The following is a 15,808-nucleotide window of genomic DNA, read 5'->3' on the forward strand; positions in this document are numbered from 1 at the left end:
CTTCCATTATTTAAAAAAAACAAAAAAAAAAACAAAAACATCAAAACGCATCGTTTTTTTAACGTACACAAATATGTAGCTGACATTACTTTTGTGTACATATAAAAAAAAAAAAATTGGGTCCATTTTGATCCGTTTTTATAATGGAATTCAATAGAAAAATAGATCAAAATGAATGCACACACATGCATCCGTTTTTTGCAAAAAACAGATTGCAAAACGTAGTGTGAACCCAGCCTTAACATGCACCAAATTACTAATCTTTACATGAAAACCGACCCCACTTACTGCCTATATTAGTCACATTATAAGATACAGATGCCAATTTCTGACATCATGTCAGCAGCACCCTATATCAGTACCTAATGCTTTTGGCCCCGTTCACACTGAGCAAGAATCCCGCCGTGCTCAGTGTGCTGCTTTGAGTGAATGAGAGGGCGCCAACGTCCGCTTCCTCGCCTCTCTGCTCAAAGAAATGACTTGTCACTTCTTTGAGCAGAGAGCGGCAGCAGCGGAGGAGTGCGCACCCTCTCATTCACTCAAAGCAGCACACTGAGCACGGCGGGATTCCGTCGGAATTTCGACGTTCTTGCTCCGTGCTTTCAGCGGAAGTCCCCGTAAAGGGACTGTAGGCATTACCATAAAAGATTTTAAAAAGTACCTGTCCCTATGGCTGCTGCAGGATCAGCAGTGAATTCAACTTTGAACCTGGAAGTTTGGGTATCTATAGCAACGAACACGTCAACATGAAATGCATGTGACCCCTATTCTGATCCTATAGTGGCCACAGCGGTAGTGACAGGTACTCTCTTAAAGGGTTATCCAGAATTACAAAAAAAAAAAAAAAAGCTACTTTCTGCCCAAAACAGCATCACTCCTATCCTTAGTTTGCATGTGATACCACGGCTTAGTTTAAGTGAATGGAGCAGAGTTGCTTTCTTTCGTTTTTTTTTATGTGAAAACAGCCATGTTTTTCTAATCCTAGGTGACTCCCTAAACCAGGGAAAGAACTACCCTCCTATCCTTTTCCAAAGACAGGAGACCACTTAGGGAAGGTAGATCTATCTTTTACACCTCTTACACAATGTTGCGCTCCCTTCCCACTCTCAAAGTTTGACTTAAAAGGAAAAAATCAACAAGGGTTGTGACCGCAAGCAGTTTGGCAAAATTCTCGATTTTTTCCTATGTTTAAATTAACATTATACATATGGCCAAACTGTGCTCCATGCTCCCTCTGTGCTGAGATTTGTTTTTATCTGTTCCAAAAAAAAAAAAGAGACCAAACACAGGAGGTCCCTGTCCTTTGCGCGGTCACACAGGGGAAGACACCTGTCCATCATGCAGGTTGTATATCATCCGAGGCTAATTATATTATTAACTTTTGCTAATTCTATTATCAACTCTGCAGCTTACCAGGAGACAATGCTCTGTGTTTTGCAACAATTCAGTCAGTATAATGTCACTGTATAGTTAGAGGTTTTGGTGCTGTGTGACAGGAGAGCTGACCATACAATGCAAGAACCCCCAGGATTCTCTGCCACTGAATGTGGACACAGCTGTACACATGCGCAGTGAAGGGAGACACCTAGTGGCCATTTGTGTAACATTGATGTAAACATATAAAAATATATTGCAATCACAAGCCTTGTTGATTTCTTAAAAAAAAACAAAAACGTGACAGTGCCTCTTTAAAGAATTGAGTTATGATTGTAGGTTTTATATTTGCGTATCATCCTCATTTGGGACTGTTTTTCCAATAACATTTTAAACCACAACTAAACACCGGTATTAAGTTTTATTAAACGCTTCACTTATTTTTCTTACAAAAATCCACACATAGAAACCAGAGAGCATTTCGTTTTAAACAAAAAGTGCAAAGATTTGTGTAAAGTTAAAAGCTCGCGATACAAGTATTTATCCGACATTCATGAGTAGCAAAAGAGTCTTGGGGCTCAAAAACATCTCGTATATCTGTTTACTGGGAATGTGCATTAGAAAAACTGCAGAGAGATGTAAATCGGTGGGTAATTTTTATTGCCATAAATCCTCAGTCCGACCAAACTTGAAAACCAGCCCCCTGGGAGAGAGAATAAATCTATTTAGTATTGAGTAACATAAGACACAGATAAACACAGAGTTAGGGCCCTATTACACGGGACCATTATCGTGCCAAATATCGTTATATTGTTCAAATAATCGTCCTGTGTAACTGCAGGCAACGAAAAATCGTTTGTGTGATGTTGATCAATGATTTATGGTGGGTTTACACAGAGATTTATCTGACAGATTTTTGAAGCCAAAGTCAGGAATGGATTTGAGAAGAGGAGAAATCTCAGTCTTTCCTTTATGAACTGATCTCTGTTTATAGTCTGTTCCTGGCTTTGGCTTCTGTGTAAACGAACCATTAGATCTGACCCTAAAATCATTGTTAATCGTTTGCTAATCATTCCCTGTAATTCCACGTCTGTTCACTAATCGTTCCGTGTAATTCCAGAGTAAATGATCGTATTAACAATCATTGTAATGATCGTAACTAACAACTATTGTTCTGTATAATATGGCGAAAGATTATAGGTTAATGATAAACAATCTCGTTTGCGATCGTTTATTGTTAAAAATCACTTATGGACCTTTTACAAAAAGCGATAAATTGCTTAATCGATCGTTTAAAGGAGAAGTCTTGCAAAAATTTTCATTAAAGTATTGTATTGCCCCCCAAAAGTTATACAAATCCCCAATATACACTTACTACGGGTAATGCTTATAAAGTGCTTCTTCCCTGTACTTATTACTGTATCAAGGCTTCACTTCCTGGATAACATGGTGATGTCACTTCCTGGATAACATGGTGATTTCACTCCCTGGATAACATGGTGATGTCACTTCCTGGATAACATGGTGATGTCACTTCCTGGATAACATGGTGATGTCAATTCCTGGATAACATGGTGATGTCACTTCCTGGATAACATGGTGATGTCATGATCTGACTCCCAGAGCTGTGCGGGCTGTGGCTGCTGGAGAAGATGATGGCAGAGGGATGCTCAGTGTCCCCCTGACATCATCCTCTCCAGCGACCACAGCTCTGGGAGTCGGGTCGTGACATCACCATGTTATCCAGGAAGTGACATCACCATGTTATCCAAGAAGTGACATCACCATGTTATCGGGGAAGTGAAGCCTTGATGCAGTAGTAAGTGCAGGGGAAAAAGCACTTTATAAGCATTTCCCGTAATAAGTGTATATTGGGGATTTGTATAATTTTTGGGGGGTAATACAATACTTAAAAAAAATAAATAAATTAGACGGACTTCTCCTTTAACAATTTTGAAGCAACGATTTGGTTTTTATGCTGATCAGCGTTTAGACAAAGAGATAAATTGTTCAAATCGTTCGAAGCGATCTGCAAATTATCCATCATGTTAGAACATGTTGAAAGACCATGATGAACGATTTCTCTCTGCTCGCTCCCCCATCCCAGTGCCATACAACTCCCGTCGACAAAATGATAAAAAAAAAAAATTAAAAAAATGCATATTTGCATATTCATATGCATATTTACTCACCCAAAAAATATAAAAGCATTTTGAAAAAACACAGCTATCCCAGGATACACCACTTCAGCATCTGCAAGAGTAACAACAATTCACAATTTATGGCGCTACAAACTGTAAGGGAACCTTCATGATGCACTCGTCTTGTGATGGGCGTAAGGATACTGAGGGGTGTTTATGCCTAAGGCCGGGTTCACACTGAGCAAAACTAGCGGAATTGTCCGCCGCGGAATGCGGTTAGCCTCCCTCTCATAATGTGAGTCTATGGGAGGCGTGCGCTGCTGTTCTCACAGCGTCTCTCCGCGCTGAAGAATGAACATGTTCATTCTTCAGCGCAGAAGGAGCAGGAGCGTGCGCCTCCCATAGACTCCCATTATGAGCAGGAGGCTAACGGCATTCCGCGGCAGACAATTCCGCTAGTTTTTCTCAGTGTGAACCCGGCCTAATACACACTCCCTGACTAATCAAACCCATTGCATTGGAGTCAAAGGAATCCCGGCCGGAGTGTGTGTATATATATATATATATATATATATATATATATATATATATATATACATATACATATACATATATATATATATATATATATATATATATATATATATATATATATATATATTATACACTCCGGCCGGGATTCCAAGCAGCAGCAGGAAAAACTGACATGACGGTTTTTGTGGCCGCACAACACTGACAGCTCACACAATGTAAAATGCAGCTCCGGCCGCACTCTTTACCGTGTGATATGGTGAATTGGGATGAGGGCGCACCTGAATGTGCCTGCATCCCAATTCATCAGAAATTAAGTTCATCCGTCGGGACTTCAGTACCAGCCGGGATAAACTTCACAGACACCGGCCGTTCTGTGACACAACCAGGGGATAGCAGAACTATGCTCAATGTGTGGGACTAGGAAACAAAACTGCACAAAAAGTATAGGGCACTATTTCTGTGGTGTGGTGTACGCTGTTTGTGCAACACGCCTATGGCTTTGAACATACTTACTTTGGGCTACATAACCACCGAACAATATCCACATGGAAGCAATCAGAGAGCCAAAGGCCAACATGAAACCTATGAAAAGCCAAATTCGAGCACCTGGAAGAATGAAAATAGGAAAAACATCAAGGGAAACATTTTATCAGATTTACTAAATACAGAATATCTAAAGCACGGTCTTAAAGCTTTGGAATATGGGGGACTTTTATAAGCACTCATTAGATTGCTTATACTGGTCAACACTACGCTACTGCATAACACTGATCAGTGAGACCGCAGCTCTGCCACTAGATGCAGATCAGACATCAGGCTGTCAGTAAAACTCATCGGGACCCCTGCAGACACACTGCGGGGGTTCCAACAGTGACATGTGCCATTTAAGGGGTTAAAGGTGGACACCAGAGCAACTTCCATCATTGACTAAGTACCAGTTGCTGGCACTCGTGGACTGAAGCAGAACACAGTGAAGTCCCCTCCACGCCGCCGGTGTACATACACTTTACAACTGCATGGACATAACTTATCTGAATGTATATAAATGTATGAAGTGAAGGGGGCTCTGGTGGGAAAAAAGGATTTAGAAATTTATATAGATTTGTAATTTACATTCATTAAAAATCTCCAGTCTTCCAGTACTTATCAGCTGCTGTATGTCCTGCTGCCACCTCTGTCCATGTCAGACCCTGTGAAGAGCAGCAGCAAATCCCCATAGAAAACCTTTCCTAGTTTGGACAGTTCCTGACATGGACAGAGGTGGCAGCAGGGAGCACTGTGTCAGACTGGAAAAAATACACCACTTCCTGCAGGACATACAGCAGCTGATAAGTACTGGATTTTTAAATAGAAGTTAATTACAAATTTATATAAAGTTCTGAAACCAGTTGATTTGAAGGGGGAAAAAAATCACCAGAGTTCCCCTTTAACTTTTTATTCAACAGAAGCGAAGTTTCTATTCATTGTCTATGAGCGGAGTGCCATACAGAGCGGTCTCCAGCAGCTCCCTAGAGAATGAATAGAGCGGCGAGTCACGTGCCGACCCGACGCTGTATACAAAACAAAGGAACCTGCGCCGATCTAGAGATCACCGGGGGACATGGAGGTCGGACCCCCACGTGATCTTTTCCTGCCCCCTATACTGTGGATGGGGAACAAGTTAGTTGTAATTGGAAAATCCCTTTAAGTACATAGTAAAGTTTACAGTATAGGCCCACATATTATTAGATAGAGGGTCAGGTCACAAACCATCTACAAAACGCACTAATGACATAGAAGGACGCACAGGCCCCTTGTATTACCTGTTTGTCCCAGGCATCCCTCACTATAGCTGTCTCCGCGCACCTGGCCATTGGACACGGCATTTATCCTGCAAAATAAAAGGATCTGCAGTGAAGCTGTTGAAATGTGAAATCTCCCTCATTCATTTAGGGGCCTATTCCACGGAGCGATAATCGGCCGAATCAGCGCGACTCGGCCGATTATCGTTCTGTGGAATAAATACAACAATCAGCACATGACAACGATCATCAACTGATTGTTAATATAGGTATGAACCTGTAATTGTCGGGCGCCGACCAAGCATCACTACGTGTAATAGCGGTGAGCGGCTGGCGATTTACATTACCTATCCAGGCTGCAGGGCTCCTCTTGTGGTCTTCTTCTCCCTGGGTCCCGCGCTCCAGCTTCAGAGCGGCAGGACAGGCCAGCTCAGACAATCACTGCCCGGGACCGCCGCAGCCTGTGATTGGCTGAGCTGCCTGTCAGCTGAGACAGGCCGCTCTGAAGCTGGAGCGCGGGACCCGGGGAGAAGAAGACCACAAGAGGAGCCCTGCAGCCTGGATAGGTAATGTATAAAGTTTAAGCAAGGGCTGCAAGGACATCGGTAACAATGTCCATGCAGCCCTTGTTAAATGATAATTGGGCCGTGTAATAGGCCCAGTAAACGAGCGCCGATCTAGCAGATCGGCGCTGGTTTAGTTATTATCGGACCCTCATCGGTCGGTGTAATAACACCCTTTTACAGTGGATTTCTATCGTTACCAAATAAGAGAACCTGTTCCTCTGTTATTCCCCCTGGAAATAGATGAATAAGCTAAATCTGTTGTCTCTTTTTCAGTCATCGATTTTTCAGGTGAAATAAGAGCCCTATTCCACCGGACGATTATCGTTTGCATAATCGTTAACGATTAACAATCTCAAACCACCGCTATTGTGAAAGACCTGAAAACGTTCACTCATTTCCATGGAACGATAATCGTTACTTATGATCGTAACTGCGATTGTTTTTCTTCGCTATTGCGTTCGTATCTATTGCGAACGACCGAACGTTGACCGAACGAGCAACGATAAAAATAGGTCCAGGTCTTATAAAATGATCAACGATTTCTCGTTCGGTCGTTAATAGTTAACTGCATTTCAACCAAACGATTATCTTTTAGATTTGAACGATTTAACGATAATCTGAACGATAATCGTCCGGTGGAATAGGGCCCTAACAGTGGACGACACGATGTATAAAGACCCGTCAGCAGTAATGACCGGAGCCGTAACTACAATGCAATAGGATGGAAAAAAAAAAGAAAAACTGCTTTTAAAACACAGGAAAAAATGTGGTGACTTACATTAAAAATGCCAGGGTGGCTATAACGCCGCAGGCGTGGTACGAGTGGTTGAGCTGTTTGTCAGAAGGATATTTTACCGCAGCATCAATGATGATCCACCAACCTGTGAAAAACTAGAGATATATTCACATTAATATTGTATGAAGGGATCAGTCTCTACCAACAACAGACGTGTGACCAGGTTATATACGTCTGTCCTACGGCTTTGCTGGTTTTATACCAATAACAGTGGGGGGGGGGGTTATCCTTTTAGGTGTCCGAGTGAGCCGGACCTCTAATAATAATACTAATCATTTAGGCCCCTTTCATACATTAGTTCTGCAAAATGTGTACACCATGCAGCCCCGTTCATTTCTATGGCCCCATACACACTGCTGTAGGCGTTACAGATCGTGTTGGGGCCGTGATCCGTAACCTGTTCTTGATGAATGGCTCCATGTAAATACAGAGGGTTATGTGTGCACATCCGTAGTCCTGCCGATATTTAACAATTCAGTCAGTATAATGTCACTGTGTGGTTACAGAGATTTTGGTGCTCTGTGACAGGAGAGCTGACCGTACAATGCCAGTAGGGATGAGTGAATTTACAGTAACAACAAAGCGAATCGCTTTGTTAGGATTGTCCGGCAGCTTGTCAGGCTGCAGGCTTTGAAGTCTTCCAGGTCTGGTTCAAGCTTTTCCTGGCAACCGACTTCAAAGCCAGCAGCCTGACAAGCAGCCGGAGAATTCTAAGGGAGGCCTTTGCCTTGTTCCAAAATGTGAACACCCCCAGGATTCTCTGCTACTGAATGTGACCGCACAGCAGCAGTACACATGTGCAGAGAAGGGAGACACCTAGTGGCCATATTGTAGAACGTTGATTTAAACATAAAAAAAAAAAAAAAAAAAAGTTTGTCTGTTTTTCAGATATTTTAATATCGGGTCAGAAGATGTGACAAGGCAAAATTCTATTTATGAATAATACAGAGCACAGGGTGGCCGCACATAACATCAGCGTGCCACTAGTTTCCTTTTAAAGCTGTAACCGGCTGTCAATGTTCTGTGTAGTCAAACAGAAGGACTAGCACAATGGACACATAAATGATGCAAGTTCCTGGATAACTTTACAAAACAAATAGCACCTAATAAAAAATTTATACTGGTGCTGTAGAGTATGTTTATACGGCATGCTGGACACTGGTGACACCCAAGAAACCCCAATATGCTGAGGTGAACATCATTGTCCGTATGCATCACCATTAGAGATGAGCACGTCTGGAGCATGCATGAGTCCGATGGTTCGTATTTGAATACTGGTGGTGGAAAAGTTGGATGCAGCCCTAGGGAGTCCTGGATACAGCCATAAACTGGGCTGCCTCCAACTTCTTCAGCCACCGGTATTCAAATGCCGAATGATCGGACTGCTCCAGACGTGCTCATCTCTAATCACTATTTCTCCCACAGCACATGAACCCTGGAATCTGCCTTGGACGGTTATAATAGATTCTCCGCCGCAGATGTGCGCCGGGTTAGGGAGATTTTACTCACCAGTACTCCAGCTCCAACAGAGGCAATGGTGTTCCTCTTCTCCCCCCAGTCTACACACTCCGAACAGCGAACAGAGTCAAAAAAGCCAGACATTGTGAACAGCCTGCAAGAAGGAGCACAGAATATTTAGCATTACATACAAAAATATTACACTAAAAATGTCCACGTGTGACAAATACCACACTTTTTTTTATTTCTGTAGTGTCTCAGTACAGGGGTCACTAAGCTTTTCCCCGCCCGTCAGAAAGTAACTCTGTCAGGTGTCACACCAAGAGCTGGGAGCTGTCATTTTCTGCTTTAGCCACTAGGTGTCTCACTCTCCCACATGTATTGCTGCAGTGTATAAGGTTTAGCTGTGTGTGTTTAGCCAATCACAGGTGCAGACACTCTCCCCTCTTCCTGTCGCACAGATAGGGCCCTCGCACACTGAGTAAAAGAGGCGGTACTTACAAGCGGAGAGCAGAAGCACACGAGAAATCCTACTCAAGCAATAGGACAGGCAGAATGACAAGCGGAATCCGTAGCATGGACTTCGCTTGTAAATTCCACCTCTCTTAGGCTGGGTTCACAATACGTTTTTGCAAAACGTATGAGAAAACGGATGCTTGTATGTGCATCCATTTTGATCAGTTTTTCCACTAAATTTCATTATAAAAAAAAAACGGATCAGTTTTTTTAACGTACACAAAATGTAGTCGACCTCATTTTTGTATCTGTTAAAAACAACAGATCCGTTTTTTAATAATGGAATTCAATGGAAAAACAGACCAAAACTGATGCACATTCATCCATCCGTTATTCGCAACAAAATGGATAAAAAAATACATAGTGCGAACCCAGCCTGACTGAGGAGGAAGCTATGACTCTAACCTTCCTTCTCGGCGCTGTTACGGTACAGTTAGGCTGGGTTCACACTAAGTTTTTGCAATCCAGTTTTTTCATCCGTTTTTGCAAAAAAAAAAAACAGATGAAAAAAATGGATTGCAAAAACATAGTGTAAACCCAGCCTTAGTCATAAGCGTCATGGTCTGATAAGACCAAGCACTGCCCCTCCCCTCAGCACCAATCCGGTCACAGCAGGACCGCCCAATCGGCGCTATGTGAACAATAAGGCTTATATCTTGTTGATGGTGAGGACGATTAAAATAAAAAGTAAAAAGTGGAATCATGAAGACTAGCCGTGGACTTTCCAGCTGGCAGGTCTGTATTTACTTGTGGCAAGTATGGTTCTTAAAGGGATCCTTACTCCAGAGGAAACAGATTGTTTTCACATCAATTGGTGTCCCAAAGTTATATAGACTTGTAATATACTTCTAGTTAAAATTCTCAGGCCATCCAGTACTTATTAGCTGCTGTATGCCCTGCAGGAATTGCTGGATTCTTTCCAGTCAAAAATCCCCATAGAAAACCTCTCCAGCTCTGGACAGCGGTGGCAGCAGAGAGCACTGTGTCAGACTGGAGAGAATACACCACTTCCTGCAGGACATACAGAAGCTGATAAGTACTGGAAGACTGGAGATTTTTAAATAGAAGTAAATTACAAATCTATATAACTTTCTGATACCAGTTGATTTTAAAAAAATATTTTTTTTTTACCAGAGTTCCCCTTTAACCCCTAGCTGCTCCAGGACATGTCCTGGTGCCGCTAGGGGAGTTCAGAAGGGGGTTGCACGGCGACCCCGCTCTGAACTGCCGCAATGCCGGGTGCGATTTGCAGCCCGTGACCGCGGCTATTAGCGGGCACGGTCCAATCCCTGTGCCCGCTAATAAAGTATTTAGATGCAGCTGTCAAAGTTGACAGCTGCATCTAAATACTTACTGTCCCCCTTCCCTGGTGGTCTAGTGGGGGGGGGATCAACCCTAACCCCAGGGGGAAAAGTACAATTAGTGGCGCAAACAATAAGGGCTCATTTGGGTCTCTAGGTGGAAAAATGCAGGCGCTATGGCCTTATATACACAAGGAGGAAAAAAGGAAAACTTGCTGTGTCCCCTAAGGGTTAATAGCATCACAGCGGGTCAAAATATATAATTGAATGTACAAATAGCGCTATAAAGAGTCTAAATTATAATACCGTCACAGCAAGTCTAACAACCACATAGCGCTCCAGATAACAGTGCCATAGAGTCCGAATATTACTGCTTGGGGGTTGGAGGAAGGTGGTTCTCTCCATTATAACTTCCCAATAAAAGATGTAAAATGCTTATAAATAAAATAGATAATAATAATAATAATAATACATAAATAAAATAATAATAAATAAGATAATAATAATAAATAAAATAATAATAAAATAATAATAATAATAAAATAATAATAAATAAAATAAATAATAATAATAAAATAATGATGATAATAATAATAAATAAAATAAAAATAATAATAAAATAATGATGATAATAATAAATAAAATAAAAATAATAATAATAAATAAAATAATAATAAAATAATGATAATAAATAAATAAAATAATAATAATTAAAATAATAATAATAAATAAAATAAATTAATAATAAAATAAAATACTAATAAATAAAATAAAAAATAAATAATAATAATAATAATAAATAAAATAATAGCTCTTACACTAGGAGGAGACGCTGCCCACACCGTACCAGACTGTGATCCTGGTTATATGAGACATTCCTGGGATCCTCATGTGAGACATTCCCTCCTCACATGATATCACATGACTACAACAGCAGCACAGAGGATTACAGCTGCTTTATAGAGGGGGCCTGTCTCTTGTATGGGTATACAGTATATACACAGCAGTACTGGGTGATAGACAGGGCAATGTGGGACATAAAGGGTTAATGAATAGGATCCCTGACCCCCCTCACCATTAGCAGGGATGGGGACCCTTCAGCTGTGGGCTAAACTACAATTCCCAGCATGCCTGGATAGGTAAAGCTTCCCTTTGGCTGTCCGGGCATGCTGGGAATTGTAGTTCTGCCCCATCTGGAGGGCCGCGGGGTCCCCATCCCTGCTGTAATGTCCGTGTCATCCTCCCTCCCGCTATATTTAGCTGCTGCCTCAGTCTGAGGACAAAGGAGCGTCCGGCAACCGGAGACCCCCCCGCCCATAGACGGCCACCGGCACTGGCAGCCATAGGACCGTGACACAGGAGCCCCGCCCCCACCGGCTAATATACCGGTAACAGACACAGAACAATGTACAAAACAACCGACTTGCCTGATTCCAGCCGCGGATAAACAAGCTGCACGGATACAGTGACGCAAAACGATGTGCGAGCCAATGGCCGGCGAGGGAAGGAGCTGACAAACGGAAGTCGCCGAGCGGCCATCTTGGTTATGGGACTCAGCATTGATTACAGGGCGTAGGTTCCTTGTTGCCTATAGCAACCGTTCAGAGCTCAGCTCTCCTAGATATGGGAGCTCTGGTAAACTGAAAGCTGAGCTCTGATTGGTTGCTGTGGGCAACAAAGGAGATTGCTTCTATAAGAGTATGTTCACACTGAGTAATATAGGCGGAATCCTATATCTACTCAGTGTCGCAAAGGGAGGGCTTGTGCCACTCTGCTTCCGCGCAATTCTATGAGCGACGTCCCATAGAGACACTGAGGCAGGTGGCATTTCAACTATATTAGGGTACGTGCACACTACTGAATGGCGTTGGAAAACATGGCGCTGTCACACACTCAGCAGCTCACGCCTGCTTGCGGACTGTGGCGGGCGCACGCATCTCCACATGTGTCATAGAGCAGATTCCGTTGTCTGTGGCGGATTTTACGCCGCATTTCCATAGTGTGCACGTACCCTTACTCAGTGGGAGCATACACTTACACGGGGCAATTATTGTGCGGAAAATCGTTAAAACGATAATTGTTTTGTGTAATTTCAGGCAGCGATCGAAAAATCGTTTACGTGTTATTGTTCGTTGATTTAGAGCTAACCCTGAAATCATTAATCGTATGCTAATTGTTCAGAGTAAGTGGGATCAGATGGCGTGAACGATTGTTGTAGCGACTATCGTTCTGTGTAATATGGTGAATGATTTCGGAATAACGATAAACTCTCGTTAGCGATCGTTTATCGTTTATTGGTAAAAATTGCTTCATCTCATAGGACCCTAATGGTCCTTTTACACGGAGCGATAATTCGCCCAATCGAACGATTAAAGATTTTAAAGTAACGATGTGTATTTTATAACGATCAGCGTTTAGACAGACCGATATATTGTTTATTATTGCGATTGTTTTAAGATCGCTTAAGCCCATCTCACACATAGGGTGAATCGGTGAAAGACTGTTTACACGAAGCGATCTGCGAACTTTTAGCGAACGACCAACGACGATTTGAGAACATGTTGAAAGATCACAATGAACGATTTCTCTCTCGTCGCTTGATCGTTCGCTGTGTTTACACGAGCTGATTATCGCTCAAATATGATCGTTATTGCGAAAATTTTAACGATAATCGTTTCGTGTGAACGCACAATTAGACTGATTGATAAATCTCTTCCTACGATTAGAAAGGGGTGAATGTGAACCGCTTGTCGGTGTTATCACAGAGAGGAGGAAGGGGGACCCAGCTGACGTAAGATTGTGTAGTTATTACCCAATGGTAAAGTTACCTTCATGCTTGGTGCCAATTTCTTGCTATTGACCTTTTGGTGCACTGGAGGCGGGACTACCCAGAGTGGGCTAATTCCCATCCGTCTGTGACATCAAACCTGGGTCGCGCCGTACCCGGAAGATGATGACCAAAGCTCTGTGATGCTACCCCCCTGCCCGTAGTGAACCTCATACATATATCCGTGCTGCCAATTTCCAGATCACACAGCATTGCATACATACCTTCTGCGCTGCTGTGTGATCCGGCAAACTGTTCTCCGGTCTTGCTCTCTGGTCACCGCCTCTGACCAGAAAGCCGGACAGGAGAGCGGGATGCCGGATGCAGAGAGCACTGTGTCAGACTCGAAAGAATACACCACTTCCTGCATGACATACAGCAGCTGGTAAGTATTGGAAGGCTTGATATTTTTTTTTTTTTTTTTTTTTATAGAAGTGCTGTATTTTCCAGTCTGTCAGGAACTGTCCAGAGCAGCAGCAAATCCCTATTTAAAAAAAAAAACAACCTATCCTGCTCTCCAGACTGGAGAGAATACACCACTTCCTGCAGGACATACAGCAGCTGATAAGTACTGGAAGATTAGGGATTTATTAATAGAAGTAAATTACAAATTTCTGGATCAGTTGCTTTGAAAGAAAAGGTTTTATTTTTTGCTAAACTACTCACTTCACTCATCTATGTCAGAGCCAGGGGACCTTTGAAACCAGGCACGGCTATCTTTTTATGAGACACACCTAATTTTACTTGGTTTATCAGGTACGTAAGCCAAGGCCACGTTTACTTAGTGATATAAGCAGCACATCACTGTCAGCTGGCCCTTTATACACATTTTATAGTTTAACCTGGGGGGGGTCAGTGTACACACAGACAAAATAATGTCCTCCAGTCTCTGAGCTCAGCAATGGTCACAGGCCCCATGGCGGCTGCTGCTGATCCTTATATTCGTGGGACATTTGTCCTCCATTTTCGGGATTAGTGAGGTCCCTGTGGTTGGACCATTACTGATCAGACATTTATTCCCGATCTTATGGATTGGGGATAACGTTAGATTCTGTGATATCGACAAATAATTACCGCTATTTTAGAACAACGGCCATTGTATTAAAATAATGGTAATTATTTGCCATTAAATAATGGCCATCCACTCAACTTTTAGCAGTGTGAGAGCATAGCCTTTCTGTGTTTTCTATCCACTCCTGGTTTTGGTTTCAATATACTGTGTGGGAGCATAGCCTTAAAGTATGTTCACATTGCGGAACACGTGCAGAAGTTCCGCTTGTCCCATAGACTCAGTGATATTCACTGGCAAATTCTGCCATGTGCGCAAAGAATTGCGAATATCACTAAGTCTATGGGACAGGCGGAACTTCACACAGAGGACACCTGGCGCGTATTCTGCAATGTGAACATACTCTAAGGGCCTTATTACACAGAGAGATAATCTGCAGAATCAGGCCAATTCAGCAGATCATCTCTCCATGTAATGGTGCGTTTACACAGAGAGATTTATCTGACAGATTTTTGAAGCCAAAGCCAGGAACAGACTATAAACAGGGTGCATATCATAAAGGAAAGACTGAGATTCCCTGTCTTTTCAAGTCCATTCCTGACTTTGGCTTCTATAATTGGTCAGACAAATCTGCCTGTGTAAACGCACCATAATAGACAACAATCATCGTCTGATCATGTCTTGTGATCCTGACCTAAAATCAACGGCAGCCAGGCACGCATCGTTTTGTATAATAGTGATGCACGGCCAAAGGCCCACTTGTCACAGTGTCTGAAGCGGCCTGTCACTTCAGACACTGTGGGGAGCGGGCCAAAGCTAGCAGGACATTAGGAAGCCAGGAGAGGTGTGTATAAGTTTATTATTTTACACGTATTAGGGCTGCACAAACATCGTCAGCGATAGAGAGATATATATATATATATATATATATATATATATATATATATATAATCACAGCCCTTGTTGCAGGATTATCCAGCTGTATATGGGCTCAGTAAGCGAGTGCTGCTCTAGCAGATCGGCGTTCGCTTACATCAAATCATCGGCCCGTTTAATACGACCCTTAGGCTATGTTCCCACAATGTAAAAATTAAGGCAAGTTACGTCTGTTATTAATCATCATCATAATTAATAAAGCCTGTTTTGAAACAACGGCCGTAATTCACTCTTATTTTTAAATTGTGGGAACATAGCCTTAGGGGGCATTGACAAGTTCCAGAATTTCAGTCCATGCACGGACAATGTCCCACGGAAAGGATTTTGTCCTGGGAAACTTCTCCCAGTTTCTCAACCCCCAGAGCGACAGAGTTAAAGGGCAGCCGGCTGATGAACGGATTGCAGAGATAACAGAGCGATTTGCTTTGTTTATTACTGTAAATTTGCTTGTCTCTGCTCATGATCACTATTATCGGCCGTCATTATGAAAAGACGGCCGCTTATCCCCGATATAGGACATCCCATTCCTGTTCTCCGTAGTGGGAACATAGCCTAATACACATATGAGT

The 15,808-nt window shown here is 42.5% G+C and overlaps 1 protein-coding gene across 1 annotated transcript; it reads right to left on the minus strand.

The window, feature by feature from the left end:
• Window positions 1-1,776: 1,776 nt before the first annotated feature.
• Window positions 1,777-11,997, minus strand: TMEM50A (transmembrane protein 50A). The gene is made up of 7 exons (XM_069972693.1): window positions 11,895-11,997; window positions 8,702-8,804; window positions 7,175-7,287; window positions 5,852-5,919; window positions 4,563-4,655; window positions 3,567-3,627; window positions 1,777-2,077 (listed from the first exon to the last, which is right to left on the minus strand). Exons 2-7 carry the CDS (start codon window positions 8,792-8,794, stop codon window positions 2,032-2,034), a joined length of 474 nt encoding a protein of 157 aa, XP_069828794.1. The 5' UTR covers window positions 8,795-8,804; window positions 11,895-11,997; the 3' UTR covers window positions 1,777-2,031.
• Between the last annotated feature and the right edge of the window lie 3,811 nt (window positions 11,998-15,808).

Source organism: Dendropsophus ebraccatus, chromosome 5 (genome assembly GCF_027789765.1).
Source record: "Dendropsophus ebraccatus isolate aDenEbr1 chromosome 5, aDenEbr1.pat, whole genome shotgun sequence".
NCBI classification, from domain to species: Eukaryota; Metazoa; Chordata; class Amphibia; order Anura; family Hylidae; genus Dendropsophus; species Dendropsophus ebraccatus.